At 42.7% G+C, this 19,602-nt stretch overlaps 1 protein-coding gene across 1 annotated transcript in view; it reads right to left on the minus strand.

The window, feature by feature from the left end:
* The window catches only part of LOC124281964 (calcitonin gene-related peptide type 1 receptor-like), a 109,382-nt gene that overhangs the window by 26,377 nt on the left and 63,403 nt on the right, over positions 1–19,602 (minus strand). The window contains exons 2-4 of the mRNA XM_046717972.1: positions 18,036–18,187; positions 10,148–10,592; positions 7,369–7,460 (exon numbers count right to left, since the gene is read on the minus strand). Of these exons, the coding sequence (XP_046573928.1) occupies positions 7,369–7,460; positions 10,148–10,592; positions 18,036–18,080 (582 nt within the window). The 5' untranslated portion in view covers positions 18,081–18,187. The remainder of the gene's footprint in view (positions 1–7,368; positions 7,461–10,147; positions 10,593–18,035; positions 18,188–19,602) is intronic.

A 19,602-nucleotide genomic window follows, 5' to 3' on the forward strand; every position in this document is an offset into this window, starting at 1 on the left:
TAGGCATAAACCAATGTGTACATGAGGGACCAACAATTACTCTTGATGTGAGACCTGTGATTTGTTTGTAAAAGATCACTCGTTCCAACAAAAAACGATAAAAAGCCCAACAACTTTTACCAAAAAATAGAATGAAGTTGATAAGTTGCTGCGACTTCTAAAGCGTGCAAGACAAGATTAGATTTTTTATAACCCATGTTTTTAAGGGGTTTCTGAAAGTGAAATATTTTCCTCTATGGTCACACTTGTTATGTTTTTAATACGACCACGCACGGTGTTTAACGTCAAGCTTCACCCAATCCCGTTGATTTATGTATGTGTCTTCATCGTTGTGTCAAGAGAAGACTTTGATCCCGCTCAGTATGAAAAGCGTAGTATCTGTATATTACATGCGTTGTCTGAATACTCTCAAACAAAGAACCCGTGAAGGTCCGGGTTAGAATGAACCTTCAGTAACCCATGCTTGTCGTAAGAGGCGACTAACGGGATCGGGTGATCAGGCTTGCTGGCCTGGTTGACACACGTCATCGGTTCCCAATTGCGCAGATCGATGCTCATGCTGTTGATCACTGGATTGTCTGGTCCAGACTCGATTATTTACAGACCGCCGCCATATAGCTGGAATTTTGCTGAGTGCGGCGTAAAACTAAACGCACTCACTAACTCAAACAAAAATGACTAGAAACTGTAAGACAACAGATTGAGTAGTAACGTCATCCGTAACGGCTTACACAGCAGGTGTAACTGGACAGAAAGAAACGCTTATTGTATAATTGTTTTTATCCTCTCTAGAAAAGTGCCATACCACATGTAAACTGCGTGATCGGCATTCTGGACGTTGGTGAGTTAACAAGGAAGCATGCTACGTCCAGTCCGTTTGATTTCATTTGAGACCGTTTAATTGCTCACTGACACAAAATCTAATCATTGCAACAAAACCAAATTTTGCACAGTCACATGAAATCGACAGACCAACTCTGATGATTTGTCTCATAATTTTGAACACCCGAATAAAAAGGTTGTTTAACAAACGATCATTATTTTGATGTCACTTTTCGCTATTTTGTTTCGACGGGGAATCACATGCTGGTAGAACTGATATTTTATTGTACTGTATTCGTTGTTACTTAATTAGGAGAGTAAAACTGTGGACCATGTGTCATGCAATATATACATTTCGGCCTTTGATAGGGATACAGTTTATAAGTACTCCTCAAACCATCCTCCAAATATATTTTCTTTCATTACTACTACTACTACTACTACTACTACTACTACTACTACTACTACTACTACTACTACTACTACCTCTGTTGCTACTACTACATCAGGTGACGGTGGGGGTAGGATAGTGGTTAAAGCGTTCGCTCGTCATGTTGAAAACCCGGGTTCGATTCCCCACATGGGTACAATGTGTAAATCTCATTCTGGTCTCTCTCAACGTGATCTTGCTGGAATATTGTTAAAAGCGGCGTAAGACCAAAGTCATTCACTCACTAGCTCACTAGCAGATCCTGTTACTGTCCAGCGACCTGTGTTCACGTTATTTAATGTGGTTAAATAAATGTCCTTGGAGGGACATTGTCGCTTTGTTGCATTGTCGCATTACGGTTGCCCAGAAAAGGCACTCACTACTGCAGTGTTGCTCCAACACAATTGCAAATGCCACTACCAACAGGCAAAAAACTACGCCTACAGAACTAAGCACTTTGTCTTCCACTACCACATATATAGCTGGCAGCACAGTATCATAATATTATCAGCTTTTATCACCAGTATTACAACAACTGCTATCTACTGCTGCTACCAGATCGCCATTAGTGCAACAGCTTGACAGGGATACAATTTTCCATGGATTTCGTGTGGCATCTGACGCCATGGTATAACATTAGTATCAATCTTCTCACCGCCCTAGTTTATTTTGTAAACCTTCTTCGTCTGATTTACTCCAACCGAATGAAAAAATAACTCAATTACACTCAGGCATTGAAATTGGGGTCACTAGTGAAACTACTGTGCTTAGTCTTGTAAAGACGCTACATCGTACCGTGTCTCACTTTCGACTGCGAGAGCTGGATATGCTGCAAGACACGGGAGTGCAACTCGACACAAAATGCCTCAGACGCTCGTTTGTCCAACTATTATGGATTATCACCCAAAATATGTCAAAATCAGCTGATTTACACTCGAATGAAAAATAACTCAATTATGCCCAGTGACTGAATATAGGCCTCCTAGTGAAACTGTAGAAGTATCTGCCTAGTATCGTAATGATGAAAATGTTGTGCCTAGTATCACAATGAGGCTATATCGTGTCCCCGTCTCTCAGCTTTGACTGCAAGAGCTGAAAATGCTGCAAGATACAGGAATGACACATACGTTTGTCCAACTGCTGTGGGTTAACACCCAAAACATTTCAAAATATGCTGATTTACACTCGAATGAAAAGTAACGCAACTACACAGAGTGACTGAAATTAGGGTTACTAGTGAAACCACAGAAAGATGTTGTGTTTAGTCTTGTAAAGAGCCTACATTGTACCGTCTCTCAGTTTTGACTGCAAGACAGGAGTGCAACTCGACATAAAATGCCTCCGACGTTTGTCCAACTGCTACGGGTTTTCACCCATCAAATTAGCTTATGTACATCATTCGAATGACAATAGTTTAGTTATGTCCAATGACTGAATATAAGGTTACTGCTTTAACTGCAAGAGCTGGATATGCTGTAGGACACAGGGATGTAACTCGACACAATTTGACGCATACGTTTGTCCAACTGATACGGGTTATCACTAAAACCTGGGCAGCATGTTCTTGTTTGACTGATCGTGATCGTGAAAGGAATGACGTTTTGCTGGGATAAATACACCTTTGAATTTCCATCACCATATCCTGGATCAGAGTTGATTGATTTAACCGAGTGTTGATTACATGTTAAACATCCTTCGGTGATAGGATCAGTGTTGGAAAAGACTTCCTGTCTATTTAGTTCTGAAGTCGCCCTCGTAAAATGCATGTCTCACGATATACGCGTTTGTCACTTGTCAGAGGGCTGGCAAGGGAATAAAAAAGAAAAGGCCAAGTAGCAATATGCGTTTTTACAGGTTTCTGAACATTTAAAGGGGATTATCGTGGTTGAAACTCCCTAGTAGGGTTCAACCAGTCTTTGGTAAATCGAATTTCTGTACTCTCCACAGAGTTCAACGTTTATAAGTGGTACAGATATGAGAAAAACATCAACTTCTTTATGAGTGGTACAGACATAAGAAAAACATGAACTTGCCAGTTGCGAGATTAGACAAACATGTTGTTTGACAAAAACAATACAATTGTTCTTCTCATTATGTATTGTCAATAAGAATATAGAAGGAACAAACGTCACGTGATATGTGAGACGAGTTAAATTTCGATCAAACGTTTTAATGATAGTATTTCGTACATAATGTTAAAGTTGCAAAACTTGCACTGCTGGTGATAAGTCGATCGGATCTAAAGATAAATTGTGACGCTCATCAGCGGTTTTATAATTCTGGACCATTGCGATATTGTGGCTGTTTAGGTGTGGTGGGATAGCCCAGTGGTTAAAGCGTTCGCTCGTCACGCCGAAGGCCCGGGTTCGGTTCCCTACGTGGGTACAATGTGTGAAGTCCATTTCTGGTGTCCCTCGCCGTGATATTGCTGGAGTATTGCTAAAATCGGCGTAAGACTAAACTCACTCACTCACTGTGGCTGTTTCAACATGACCACTCCATTCATACACACTAACCTGACTCGAGCCGGCCAGTCTTTGTTTCATACCACACATGCCATGGCAATAACAAGCACCACATTTTGAAATCTGGTATGAAGCGGTATTTAACTCTGACCCAAGAAAAAGACAAGCCGCACACATAAGCGCATGGCTATATAAGAGCAATAACCTTATCGTGGCGTTAATCTATATAACTTATATATATATTTCTACATTCAGCCTATTCCTGCAAACCTCTCCACCTATTCCTATATCCCACATACATCTGCAATACCAGACTATGAACATACACACGTGTGCACCTCCCTAATAGCAATTTAATTCAGGTGTATGCATTTCGTCTCATTGTGATGAGAAAAACTCATTTCTTGGGGGGCGGTGGGGTAGCCTAGTGGTTAAAACGTTCACTCGTCACACCGAAGACCCGGGATCGATTCCCCACATGGGTACAATGTGTTAAGCCCATTCCTGATGTCCCCCGCCATGATATTGCTGGAATATTGTTAAAAGCGGCGTAAAATAATACTCACTCATTCACTCATTTCTTGCATCGCGATCTCAAAATCCCGCTGTTATAAATTGACCGAGAGTGAAAATGATCAGAATGCATTATCCTGCCACAGGCACAAAAACTGTTCAATTTACTCAGTCCCCCCAAAAAACTGTCGCTACATCTTAAATGAGAAAAGCCTTCAATTTACCGACAAAGGATGTTTTATTCAGCTGTTGCGGAACAGCTAATGGGAAGAGAAGGATGAAGATTCAGTGATGAGCTAGACGAGACCGTCCGCTCACGGAGGAGAATACCGATCTATCCGTGCAGGACCTCCTGGCCGCCTTCTCACAATACTGATCAAAGAAGCAAATAAGCAGTGGGAGACGAAGTGGACAACACTCCAATCCATGGTCTGGATGGACGAGCAGCTGGACATTAAGCGTTGTGTATTGTCACATGATAGCTGGTCTAGCAACCTGTGTCAATATCTCTTGGAACAATGATGCTTGTACTGTTTACACACCTACTCCCCACGGCCACGCACGCCGCTTAATGTGCTCCTTTTTAGTTTGAAGTACGTTATTAGTAATATCGAATGAAATACCAACGCAGGCCATCTTCTATCCAAGCGCTAAACGCAGCCATCTACAGATTTGTCGCGTCTCGCTGATTATCTTTGAAAGGGAAAAGTGTATTTGGTTTCATATTTGGAGAATTACACAATTACGTTTTTATGCTGCTGCTTGAAAACATCTGCATTAAGGGAAAATGTGAGAAAACGTCTTAAAACATCTTGTATTGATTTGTCGTCACTGGATTATGGCCATCAATGAATGTGACAGCGATAATAATCCCATTAAAGGCCCCGGCATGTCTTCAAGCGAAATCACTTTTTGTTTAACCTTTACGCGCTTTCAAGACAGTCTAGAGCTATGATGCAGTGTTCAAGCACGCAATTAACATCAGATCCTAACACACAGAAGGATCCGCACCTGACACTATTTATCCAGATGTGTGAAATTTGTGTTGAATAGTATTTCTTATACCACGGCATGTCAGAGTGATGTGAGTGAGTGTGTTTTAGCAATATTCCAGCAATATTCCAGCTATATCACGGCGGGGGACACCAGTAAAGAGAGTGATGTGAGTGGATGACCAAAGTGATTGAATCCATTTTGGTAACATCCTCTTAAAGGGGCTGGTCAGTTATCATAACATGGGAAACTCAAGAAATCTGATTGCACAATAACCGGATCCTGCACGGATAAGGGAGGTAACCAAGTATAGCGAATTGCGTTGCAATAGGGCCCAGAGTCACTGATTCCTGACATGCGATCCTGGTTGCAATTGTTGACGTTTGTATTACCCAGTGGTGATGCCTATTTTGGAGTGTATAGAAAACATGTTTGAGTAGAATGTAATGCAGCTTTAAGGAACATTACCGTTACATCACTGCGGTGGAGTTTCACACAGACAGAGCAAGGACCAAACGTCGTGATGACTGACCATCATAGTTTCCAAGTTTACTACCAGCAGATCCGGGGCGGTGGGGTAGCCTAATGGTTACAACGTTCGGTCGAAAACCCTTGTTCGAATCAGTACAAGGGTACAATGGGTGAAGCCCATTTCTGGTGTCCCCCGCCGTAATATTGCTTTAAGATTGCTAAAAGCGGCGTAAAACTAAACTTACTCAATCACTAGCTCACTAGCAGATCCTATTATTTCCCAGCGACCTGTGTTCACGTTATTTAATGCGGTTGTATGGAATCCTGGAAGGGACATCTGACATCGCGTTACGATTGCCTAGAAAAGGCGTGATAACATCCGTGAATTGGTCTCGCAGAAAAACGACATGACTTCACAGTAGAAAGTCTGCGTTTTAGTTTGTGCAAAATGACTTCAGTCACGCTTCGCATGTATGTGATGTATCAATAAGACATATACCTTTCCTGTTTTTCACCTGTCAATAGAAAAGCCAAGGAAATACGACTGTTTGGTTGAGGGCTGGTGTCTTGACACAGCAAACGAGGTCGGATCTGACACGGGCAGATATAACGGGGACAGGACTAACGGGGACAGCATTAACGGGGGCAGAGCTAATGGCGCAGAGCTAACGGGGACAGAGGTAACGGAGACAGAACTAACGGCGGCAGAGCTAACGGGGAGGACGGGGCAGGTAAGTACAGTAACGGGGGCAGAGCTAAGAACTAACGGCGTAACGGAGCAGAACTAACGGCGGCAGAGCTATGGGGACAGAACTAACGGGGCAGAGGTAATGGGTACAGAACTAACGGGGGCAGAGCTAACGGGGGCAGAGCTAACGAGGACAGAGGTAACGGAGACAGAACTAACGGCGGCAGAGCTAACGGGGACAGAACTAACGGGGCAGAGGTAATGGGTACAGAACTAACGGGTACAAACTAACGGACACAGAGCTAACGGGGGCAGAACTAACGTGGACATAACTAACGGGGGCAGAACTAACGGAGACAGAACTAACGGGGACAGAGCTAACGGGGGCAGAACTAAAAACGGGGACAGAGCTAACGGGGGCAGAGGTAACGCGGACAGAACTAACGGGGACAGAGGTAACGGGGGCAGAACTAACGGGGACATAGGTAACGGAGACAGAACTAACGGGGACATTACTAACGGGGGCAGATCTAACAGGGGCAGAACTAACGGGGACAGAGCTAACGGGGGCAGAACTAACGGGGGCAGAGGTAACGCGGACAGAATTAACGGGGACAGAGGTAACGGGGGCAGAACTAACGGGGACATAGGTAACGCGGACAGAAGTAACGGGACAGAACTCACGCGGACAGAACTAACGGGACAGAGCTAACGGGGGCAGAGGTAACGGGGACAGAGGTAACGGAGACAGAGCTAACGGGGACAGAGCTAACATGGACAAAGCTAACGGGGGCAGAGGTAACGGAGACAGAACTAACGGGGGCAGAGCTAACGGGGGCAGAGCTAACGGGACAGCTAACGTGGACAGAGCTAACGGGGACAAAACTAACGGGACAGAGCTAACGGGGCAGAACTAACGGTCAGAGGGCTAATGGAGTCACAACTAAAGGGGAAGTAATGATGTGTTGTATAGACGTTAGACTTACCTCCTTGTCGAGGCACGGCGTGTAGTCGGTCCAGTCTAGCAGCTTCTTCTTGTACCAAGTACCGTCAGCATTGCACTGCTTGATAGCATTACCTGCAGAAGGAAGAGTATGATAGACCGCAGGACTGAGACATGTAAGGGACACACACCACACAATAATTATACACAATTCGAAAACAAACAAACTGGATATAGGGAACTCACTTCTAATTACTGTAACTGAATGGGTGTGGCCTTATTCTCTGAACTCAAGTGATACACATAAATTTGTATGTCCCTGATAAACGTAATATCAGCATTTTAGCAATGAAACATGGATACTACATATTGGGATGCAAGAGAAATCTCGGTAATAAAAGATTCATATCAGAGTTCAAGCCTCTGGGTCCTTTGTGCGTGGTCAGACATAACAGACTGAAGGATATCACAAATTGACAGACCCTTGACGATCCGGGTTAGAAATGCTTGTCAGAAAAGGTGACTAACGGGATCGGGTGGTCATGCTCGTTGACTTGGTTGACACATGTCATCGTATCCCATTTGCGTAGATTGATGCTGATGCTGTTGATCACTGGATTGTCTGGTCCAGACTCGATTACTTACAGACCGCAGCCATATACCTGTGATATTGCTGAGTGCGGCGTTAAACAACAATCCAACCAACGATCAACAATTTGACGTTCACGATCACAATGCCTTATAAAACACTCAAATCTGTAGTGATCACAAGTCTTTGTCATAAGCGACAGGAGCCGAAAAATATCGCAAGTTGCATTCACCAAAAATCTACTGCTTAGCGCATGCAAATCAAGGGCAGAAAAGTATGTTTTTAATCGATCCTACTACAGCCTACAGCTGCAGAAAAGTATGTGTGTCAGTTTCACCATATTAACCCGACAATCTAACACCATCACAGCGCAACTGCATGACGGCTAGTGTTGTTGAAAGCTTTTGGGTAGTGCTTTTAGATTTTAGTTTAATAATATTTTTAACGACACAATGCATTTGCAGCCCACACGTGTCATGAATGCCAGCGTGCACTGAAAATTGTCCACTATTTCGATGGAGACTAAACAAACTACAGCTTACAGACAATGGTATAAGCATAGGTTTAATATATCGTATAACAGCCACGCATTTGTGAAACGGTAACTGCAATTCAGTGTTGAAGTTTATTTTATTTTTTCATTTACTAATAAAAATCCATACGTTTCAGGCTTTTTTCGCCATAGTGCCTAGTTACTAAATTCGTTCTGACAAAAGTGTAACTAATAAAAACTAAAGTACTGTCGGAAATAGAAAAAACTGTTTTTTCACATTTATATTTACAAGCTAGGTAGTTAATATGTGAAAGTGTGAAATATCTGTTGAACTCAGTTCGGCCTAACTACAGTCTCAGTGGTAGGGAGATAGGAAACGTTAAAAAAAGGATTTTACTGAGGAGAGATTAGTGCAGAAATGGGCAATGCGGTTTTTTGCAAAGTCCGAAGAGGCTTATTTGGAGCAGACCATGGCTTTATGCAAATTAGTGTGGGATGATATTGTATAACAAATGACACGTTTTGAATTCCATTTTGAAATTAGACTCAGTTTCATAATAAACGATAGCAGACGTAAAAAATAACAACTTTAATACTGAAACTGTTAATGATATAGATACCATTGAGTCTCACTATCACTACAAAAAGAAACAGGTAGGAGGGGTAGTCTCAAAAGCAAAACCGTGTTGCTGACGGTAGTTGGGGTCGGGGGATAGAGATATCAGCTAACATTAGAAAATCAGTAGAGACATATTCAATATACATGAACAAGCATAAAAGATATTTGAGATGACCCCTTGTGTCTGTGGGCAGCACGTGCATTACATGCCAAATGAGTTGACGGTCCGTTGTCATACCTGGCTGAGCGACCTAATTGCCATCTATAGTCTGATCTATTGTTTTCAGCAGCTGTTCGTAAGTTTTGCCCGATTTTACGATTAAACATGCATTTCTGGATATCCTCTTACGCATCCCACTGAACGCCCAGTTAGGCCGATGTGGGATATTTCGACATATGCTATTTGCAATTGTGTAAATTGTAAGGATACAGAGTAACAGCCTAAAAACAGGGTTTTTTCTATTTCCGACAGTACTTTAAGCGCTCCTCTTTCTCTGAACATCTCCAGAACGTCTAAAACACCATCGACAGGTAATTCGCAAGCATCAAACTATTTCTTAGATTCACAAAACATTCACTGTTCTATGAGGATAACTCTAAGGGCTATTACCACCCAGTGAATACGACAAATGGAATTAGTGGAAGAGAACTCCAGAAGGGAACTAAAGGTTTCTGCTACGCCCAAGAGACGCAACTCTGAAAATTGTCACGACCTTCGAATCGGCCACTCAGGGTTAGAGAGCATATACTTTCACATTTGCAAGTGACGTGATTTGGTATCGATGACGTTTCAGCAGTTACATTCGTTCGAACTAAAGACAATAGGTTTCTGTATCACCCAAGGGACGCATCTCTGCACAGCAAATTGTCAGGACTTTCAAATCGGCCACTCAGGGTTAGAGAGACCATTCCCACACTTTTGCCAGTTACGGCCTTTGATGCGACGATGTCTCAGGAATGACGTTCGAACTAAAGAGATCATAGATCATAGGTTTCTGCACGCCAAAGGAACCCGACTCTGCACAGATAATTGTATATTCTTTTTAACAGAACCACACACGTAAAGGATACGTAAGTGATGGACATGTTCAAGCTTTGTATGATTCGTAACATTGACTTACGTGTAGGCACTGCGTACTCCAGGAAACTAGGGCAGCTGAGGAAGGTGGTGGTACCAGGAGCCGTATCATCCCAGCATCCGTAACCATCCCACGTGCGGTGGCACGTGGTGTTGGTATGGAGCGGGGCTTCAATTTGACGCCGACAGCAGTCTTCAGCGTGATGGCAGCACATACTCCAGCGGTCACACAGATCGGGGGTTAAAGTCTCGCATATCATGCTCCGACAGGTGGCGTTCTTGACATCCGGTATGAGCAAAGAACCCTTGGAGAACGTGGATCCATTCACCCTTGCCTCCAGGTATGGAGTCCTGAGGTTGGCGGTAAGCTTCAGGGAGCGGGAGACGTGGAAATAGCACCATGCGCACGAATACAACCGAAACTCGTCAGGAGGACGCATTCCAAATTTGTGACGGCACATTTTCTCTTTGGCGATTGCGTCATGGCCCTGGAAATGAGATATGAGTCAGTTATATCATTGCTAGTCAGGTTAATGGGGGAGGAAAGCCCGAAGTAACGCATACCTTTTGTCATTACGGTGTCATCCACGAGCACGTGCATAGCGCTGAAGCATAATCAGTGAGTCAGTTTAGTTTTACCCCGCTTTTAGCAATATTCCAGCAATATCACGAAGGGGGCACCAGAAATGGGCTTCACACACTGTACCCATGAGGGGAATCGAACCGGGTCTTCAGCCTGACGAGTAAACACTTTAACCACTAGGCTACCCTACATGATCAGGACAAAAAGGAAATCGTAAATATACATGTGGTGGCTGTGGTGTGTTGTCCTTTGCGTAGAGCCCACGTCATAGTCAGTTCAAGTTAAGCAACGTTGGTCACGGGGAATCTTGAATGAGTGACCGTGTTTGGCAACTTGGCTCCTGAGAGTTTCTAGGCTTTTAGTCCTGCCCCACAACGAAGAACACATTTTGTCACATGTGGTCTCACCCTAGGCGTGTGACTTTGTTCATAAATTGCCTCTTTTCACAAAGCAGTAAATGGGTACCCGGTGACAAAAGTCATGTGACTGTTAAGCTTGGGTTATCCGGGTTAACAACGTGTTAGCGCCTTGGGCATGCACAAGTAAGAGGGAAAATGCGCTTTATAATAGTCATAATGATAAATATCATCATCATATAAACACTGACTACAAACCAAAGGCAGTGACTCGCGCATCAGCATTCAGAATGGGAATCGAACTAGGTTCTTAAGTGGGGCCATCACACGCATCAACCATTGGGCTGTCCCACTGCCCTATTAAGTGACGTGAGTAACTGTATACCATGTCTCCCAACTGGCGACAAGGCCATACCTCCGTGATTGAATTCCCATATTGTAATAATTTGACTCGAACTAAATGGACTGTGAACGAACAGCGAAACTGCACATGACAAACCAAACCACAACACCAACGATGTAAGTTTGAAGTAATAAAATTGCTGTAAGTCATTGCTGTATGGGAAGTCAGTTTGCATGTTGAATGTTCTTCAAATTATTTTAACGTAAAAGGTTGCTTTATTGATTGAACGCTCAGTGCGTGCGCGTGTGCGTGTGCGTGTGATGTAATAAGTTCCGTATACACGGCAGAATCTTTTTCTGGCGCGAGCTAAAATAGAACATCCAAATCAACTTGCGTTTAATAATTAAATATCAAACTATTTATGTCAAAAACCACAGTAAAACTACTTGGGGAAAAAACGTTCGGATTTAAAAAAATCCATTTTCGTATAATTTACAGGCGATAGCTTTTGTCACCTCTTCCTCTCTCACGTCAACACTGCATTATATATCGTACTTTGTTACTCTAATCTGGTGATTGCCCATTGAAGCATAACGGGAGCATCAAAACCTAATTTGCGATGCCGTTACTCCTTTGTACCAGTAGAATCAGCCAGTTCTTTGAGACGAATCAAATATATTTTTCTGTAAAACAACAGACATTTCTATTTCAGAACTTCACTGAAATCGACTGTAAGATATTGAAAGTCTAAAAGAGTCATGGGATGGTGTTTAAGCTAACGGTGTCCAGGCCGATGACGTGTTGCTTAACGGCCATGCAGATATATTGTGTTAAATTGCAGGTGTATATGTTTGTCGGTTATGGAGTAGCACATGATTTGATGTGCAGTTTCTTTAAATTCAAACCACAGTAATTTATCACACAAGTAAATAAATCATGGCGTGTTTTATTGGAAATGTTTAGGTAAAGTTGGATGTAGCTTGGATTTAAAAAAATCAAGATAGATGAGCTCGTTTGTCTTTTTCATTGACGTACGAATGCAGTGTACCAGACACGGGTTAACATGCTACTTCGAATGAAGATCACAGTTGTTGTTTTTTGCAATCAAAAGGAAAGTGCGAAAAGAATTTAAATTTTGATTTTAAACACATGTTTATGAAATAGAGTTCCTGATCCTGATTACTTTTCTGATGGGCATCAAGGTGTGCTGACCTTAACAAATGAAATACATTGGGCTCATTCCGACCTGCTCGCATGCTACTGCAGCAATTGGTTACTGGTTATATTAAGGGAGTTATAGAGATCATTCCTGATAGCTCGCAGACCATCAGACTATTAAGCTGGAATAACGGGCCTTAAGTTTGTCCGGAAGACCCTCCTTCAGAGATTACCATTTGCTGCGCTTGGAAGAACAGACCCGTGAAGATGCGTATCAGAATTAGTCTTCCATGCTTGTCGTCAGTCAGCCCATGCTTTGTCGTTGGTCAACCCATGCTTGTCGTTGGTCAACCCATGCTTGTCGTTGGTCAACCCATGCTTGTCGTCGTCAGTCAGCCCATGCTTGTCGTTGGTCAACCCATGCTTGTCGTTGGTCAACCCATGCTTGTCGTTGGAGCCGATTAACGGGATCGGGTAGTCAGACTCGCTGACTTGGTTTATACATGTCATCGTATTCCAATTGCTTAGACCGATGCTCATGGTGTTATCACTGGATTGTCTGGCCCAGACTCGATTATTTACAGTTGCCGCCATATAGCTGGAATGTTGCTGAGTGCGTTAAACAACCAACCATTCACTTGTTCTGATGTTGCGGTAAGACGTAGTCAAACATTACAACCAGAGTTATCTTTCTTTGCAATACTCTTCCTCTTCCAGGGGTGATGGTCATTACCGACTCTCCTCCGTAATAATCCCCGGTATACCTGATACATCGACAAGGAAACTGTCCAACGAGACATATCCTCTTCTGAATCCTCCGGTTACACAAGTCAAACTTTCACTACAGCCGTTGGCATTATGAAATGCAGATCTCACAAGCAATTTTATTTATATGATTGATAATGTGATAATGATTTAGTGTTAACTTCAAATGTCATTGTCAAGATCTTGATTTTAATTATTGTCGGTAGCAGAGAGTTTTTTGATTATATCGAACTAGTGAGTGAGTGAGTTGGGATTTACACCACTTTATGCAATGGTCCAGCAATATCACGACCGTGTACAAACGAAATGGGCTTCACACATTGTATAATTTTCATCACTAATTTGCCTTTTACCCACAATGGAAACTGTTTCAGAAGATAACCGAGACTGGTGCTTCTCTACTGTTGATAGTTTACCAACATGCATACTAAACGTCATAACTGGGGGGTCACACATATTAAGATTGATATAGCATTTTTAACTCACTCACTCACCCACTCATTATTATACGCATTTCAACTAACAACAGCAAGTAGAGAGTCCAATAAAACTCTATGTTACATTCATTAGTTTGTTTTGAGCGTGTCCGTTAACTATGTATGTAACTTTACATCCCTTAAGAACCTTTAACTAAATTAAATTGAACTAAATTTGTATTTGACGAATGTCAAGATTTTAAGTAATCACTTGCATACTGTGCAATCGTTTAGACCGGAGCCTTTGTGTCAACATTTTCTCTCTTAAGGTCCACTTAGTGTGGGGCGGTGGGGTAGCCTAGTGGTTAAAGCGTCCGCCGAAAATACGGGGTTCGATTCCCCACATGGGTTCAATGTGTGAAGCCCATTTCTGGTGTCACCCGCCGTGATATTGCTGGAATATTGCTAAAAGCGGCGTAAAACCATACTCATTCACTTATTGTGCATGTGGGTTACCTACACACGGAACATTTCCCAGTTAATAAAAACAACAACTAAAAACCAACCAGTGATTGCACGTCTCTGAATCTTGTTTGTAAATGAAACGAATATTTAGGAATCGATACATCCATCTTTAGTGAGTGCGTGACAGCGACATTTCAATTCGAAATGGGAAACATATTTTAGATATTTCTGTTCAATGATGTGTAAGTTGTTGGTTGATGAGCAACGATGTCCCAGTGACCGAGGGGATGCGAGGGGATGCAAGGGGATGCGAGAGCTGATGACCGCCTGGAGGGAGGATTTTGGACCATTTAAACGATTCCGAATTCAGATCCTATGGCCAGAAGACAAGGAAGTGCGTTTCGATGGGGATCACAATGAATAATTAGAGATTATCTTTGTCTTAAAAGGCATCTTTGTCGGTTTCTCCATCAGCAACTTCAGTGACTATTATTGATGACCACGATTATGGCGTAATAAACCCAGTTCACATCACTTACGTCCGTTCAGAACACTTTTTCAGGACAAGAATGATGGATTTAAGAAGTCCTTTGGTTGATCTACAATGTCTCTTCAACTTAACTCTCTAGCTTTCATGAGATGACAAATGCAAGAAATAAAGCAGTGATTATATTACGTATAATCCGTGAAATGGCACCATATTTGTCTATTACTTCGACCATTAGTCTGTATTTATGCGTCACTTGCATCAAATGTATCCAGTTGTTCTCAAGTACTGATTTGTCTTCCTAACCTGAGTGTGAGTGAGTGAGCTGCTTTTAGCAAATTCCGGTAATATCACGGCGGGGGACACCAGAAATGGGCTTCACACATGGTACAAGGTCCGTCAATGGCAACTCAATGGTCAGATTATTCAGGACTACTTTCCTTATTACAATCGTGCTTGGGTCAAACTCAGTTACATCTGTGTTGAAAGTTTACAGGTTTAGAGCTTTAATATATATTTTGAGATCTTATCTAATCTTTATCACCACCTTCGCGCTGATAACCTTGAGATGATACGAAAACCCATGTGGAAGGGGAGGGGAGGGCTACGCGAGGTACGCGTCGTAAACAGTAGGCGCGATGACGTCATGACCATTGTGTTATGTATCAATGCGCCACTGTGAATGTCAGATCGATCCTAAAAGAATGAGAGTTTCGTGTTGTGTAAGAGACATATTACTGCGCTCGTGACTGTAGGATGCCATTTATCACATGTGTTTTCTGGAGAAGTGTCTATTTTCATACTTTTGAAACAAATCGTTGTAAGATAAATGGCATCTGACAAACTCATGTACTGTCAACATGCAATTCGCACCAGCCGCACCAACCCTGCTGCAATTGTGAACGTCATCGCCCACTATACCCAACACCATCGCCAACGAACACACATATGTGTATCAAATATTATATTTAATAAGTACCTATACGCTATACATAAAATAATTTGTTTGATATTAAAATCTATTGGAGGAACCCAATACCGGGAGTTTGTTGGCAGCTAGTCATTTATCATCAGCGTAAATGGATTTACCTTGGAGATCTGTCCCAAAATACTTTGTTTTGTAGTAACGCATTTATCAATATGTCAAGTCCTTACCAACATGCAAAATGATTTGATTTGATTATTGCATATCAATATCTTCTCATTGATAGTCACCAACAATACCGTAATCACATGTCACTGTCAGCGGGCCAGACGTTAATTACAACCTGGTGAGTAAGATTCGGATGAGATTCTTTCTCCTCAACGGCTCTCTGCAAGATCACATTAAACAATCAGAGTCATATTAAGGTTGGAACTTGGTCTTTAATTGTGAATTATTCCCCAATGAGTCTTGGGATGACAGTTAATGGTAATTTGTCAACGCATATGTGAGTGACTGAAGGTGTGAGTGGGAAATTAGTGTAACCATGCTTTCAGGAGTAGCCGTTTTGATTCAGTCTTTGAAAATAGTTTATAGTTAAGTTAGCTGTACATCGCAAAGATGGAGTGAGAAGTGAGTGAGTGAGTGAGTGAGTGAGTGACGGTAATTTGTCAACACATATCTGAGTGACTGAAGGTATGAGTGGGAAAATAGTGTAACCATCCTTTCAGGAGTAGCCGTTTTGATTCAGTCTATGAAAATAGTTTATAGTTAAGTTAGCTGTACATCACGAAGATGGAGTGAGAAGTGAGTGAGTGAGTGAGTGACGGTAATTTGTCAACACATATCTGAGTGACTGAAGGTATGAGTGGGAAAATAGTGTAACCATGCATTCAGGAGTAGCCGTTTTGATTCAGTCTATGAAAATAGTTTACAGTTAAGTTGACTATACATCGCGTAGATGGATAAGAGTGAGTGAGTGGATTAGAGTCAGTAGGTGAGTGGACGGATAAGAGTGAATGAGTGAGTGAGTGACGTTGGTCGAACGGTATTGTCTCACATCTGCACAATACCTTGATACAAGTCTACGTTAGCAACATATCAAGGGAAAAGGAGAAGAAGGTTGAGGGAGTGAGTGAGTGAGTATGGTTTTACACCGCTTTCAGCAATATTCCAGCAATATCACGGCGGGGGACACAAGAAATGGGCTTCACACATTGTGCCCATGTGGGGATTCGAACCCGGGTCTTTGGCGTAACGAGCGGACGCTTTGACCACTAGGCTACCCCACCGCCCCTGAAGAAGGTTGAGGGAGCCTGCTATGACAATCGTTATGAGAGGGAGTTCACCATGAAGTGAACGACGTGGGTGTAACGCTGCTTTGATCAGGATAACAGCGTGACGTCGTAATCTCACGAGGAAAGCCGAAAAGGGGTGTGATGTCACACCCGCCGTCATGCTTCTGAATTTCATGTGAGAGGTTTTGTTTTACGTCGATTTAGCAATATTCCAGCAATATCACGCGGGGGACCCCAGAAATGGGCTTCACACATTGTACCCATGTGGGGTCATAGCGTGATGTACTGTTTCAGTGCAACGGTATAATTGGAACAACGCCTATCTAAGTTAGGGACAGCTCAGTGTAATATCGATTAAATATGTTACGAGGTTTCATAACATTAATTTGTTTGTTGTTTCACATCGCAATCAGCAATATTTCAGCTGTATGACGGCAGCCTGTAAATATTCAAGTCTGGGCCTGACAACCCAGTGAGAAATATTGCACACAACATGCCGTCGGGGAACGATGGCACTATCGATCACTGAGCCTGTCCACTCGATCCTCGAAGCAACCTCTCCTGACCAGCATCTGTTCTGGAGGATTAGTTCTAACCAAGCATAGGGACGTGTCACGCTTAGAAACAGCGTTAGAAAGACGTATAGGTGTATAGTAATAGGGTAGGGTATATACAATTATATGTCTTTCTAACGCAGTTTCTAAGCGAGGCCCGCCCCTATGTAACCAAGCACCCCGTCGAGTCACTGCGTGTCATGGCAGAGGGCATAGAAACAAAAACTTCCCTGATCACGTCACTCATGAACTTTGATGGGCGGTGGGGTAGCTTAGTGGTTAAGGTGTTCGCTCGTTACGCCGAAGACCCGGGTTCGATTCCCCACATGAGTACAATGTGTCAAGCCGTTTCTGGTGTCCCCTGCCCGAGTTTGCTGAAATATTCCTATAGGTGGCGTAAACCCAACTCAGTCACTCACCACATGAACTCTGAACCTTCAACTCCTGTTACATTCTCATACGAGCATCGGAATGGCGTACAGACACATGACACTGAGATTCGACGACTGGGTCATCAACGCCCCCTGGCGGAGATATGGAAGCATTGTACATGGCTATTTAGTTTGTTTCACAGCAAAACTTACCATACAAACTAGCAGGACTAGAGCCGTCACGGACGCTGTTGTCATCTTGATGCCGTCAGTGACGTCGTGATGAAGATGTCAAGGTCGACATTGGGTGTCGGATACTGCGACGTCTCTACTGGGATACAGCGTTGGAACCTCTACGTCGACATCTAAAACAGACATGATGCGAATCAGTTGGGACAGTATATGAAACATTCCTGGAGAAGTGTTAGTTATAGATTATTCTAGCTGAGGTTGTCGTAGCCCACAATCCGGAAGTACCATTCTTTATTAAAGACTAGATGTCTGCGAATGTACCTTAAAGAATGCACTTCCCAATCTGGCTGCGAATGATGAAGCAGATATGAAATATCTAGATCTATACATTCTATAGCATCCGCCATCGCCCATTTCCACATACCTTACAGATACTTTGTTCCTTCGAATTTGAACTTTAAATTTACTAATTGGAATTGGAATTGGAAAACAAAACCAGTGCGGAATTTCGAAAACAGGATGGCACCCGTCACGAAGACAAAACCGTTTTGTTTTTGTTTTATGCTTGTTTTTTAAATCATTATTCGACTTTCTCATTGAATGTTATTTTCTTTATTTTCACTTACTTTAATTCTATTTTTGATGACAATTGTTATTAAAGAATTATAAGTGACGCCATCTATTCCAGATCACAATTTACAGACAGCAATACTTCCATTTTAAGCGAGTATGGTTTTGATAATAATAATATGAGTACTTTTATAGCGCCTCATCCACATCACTGAGCGACATGCTCTAAGCGCATACAAGTCGGAGTTCATTTACGCGATAACTCAAGCTGCCTGTGAGGCACTAGAAGGTTATAGTCACATGACTTATCCCACCGTTTACCAATTTCCTGCTGGTTGAACAGAGGCAATTTGGAACAAACTCACTTGCCTAAGGTGAGACCACATGTATCACACGTGCTTCGTTGTGGGACAGGACTGAAAGTCCCAGGAGTCAAGCTGTCAAACACGGTCACCCATTCCAGGACTCTCTGCGCCCAATGCTCAGGGCCACACACCACACCGGAGCCCGCCCAATACATTGGATTCACATTTGTTTACTCATGCTGGGAATCGAACCTACCATTCAGCGTGACGAGCGAACGCTTTTACCACAAGGCTACCTACCCGAAGCTCCATCTTCCGCAAATGAACACGTGTAATCTCCACAGTATGTATGCCATAATCTCCTCCGTATAATGAATTGGCGTTGTCTCTGTTCGAGATGTGTGCAGAGTCTAATCTATGAGGAAACTGGGATTACGGATTGCGGATTAATGGTGTAAATCCAGGGCCTTGACAAGAACCTTTCAAGATTATTTCCAGAGGGACTGATGGGCTGTAATTCCGAGTTATGAGTGGATATTCTCTGTATTATCCAAGAATTTTTCAACGCTGGTATATGGTTGGACTAACCATGGAAGCGGCATCTAACTTATCTCCTTTACCATTTTTCAGTTTTCTGGCGGCATATATTGTGCAGGGAGATTGTGGTCAAGCCTCTTGACCAGAGGCCTGTGAAGGTCCGGGTTAGAATTGTT

Source organism: Haliotis rubra, unplaced genomic scaffold (assembly GCF_003918875.1).
Source record: "Haliotis rubra isolate DU_JTF1 unplaced genomic scaffold, ASM391887v1 Scf1083, whole genome shotgun sequence".
Lineage (NCBI taxonomy): Eukaryota > Metazoa > Mollusca > Gastropoda > Lepetellida > Haliotidae > Haliotis > Haliotis rubra.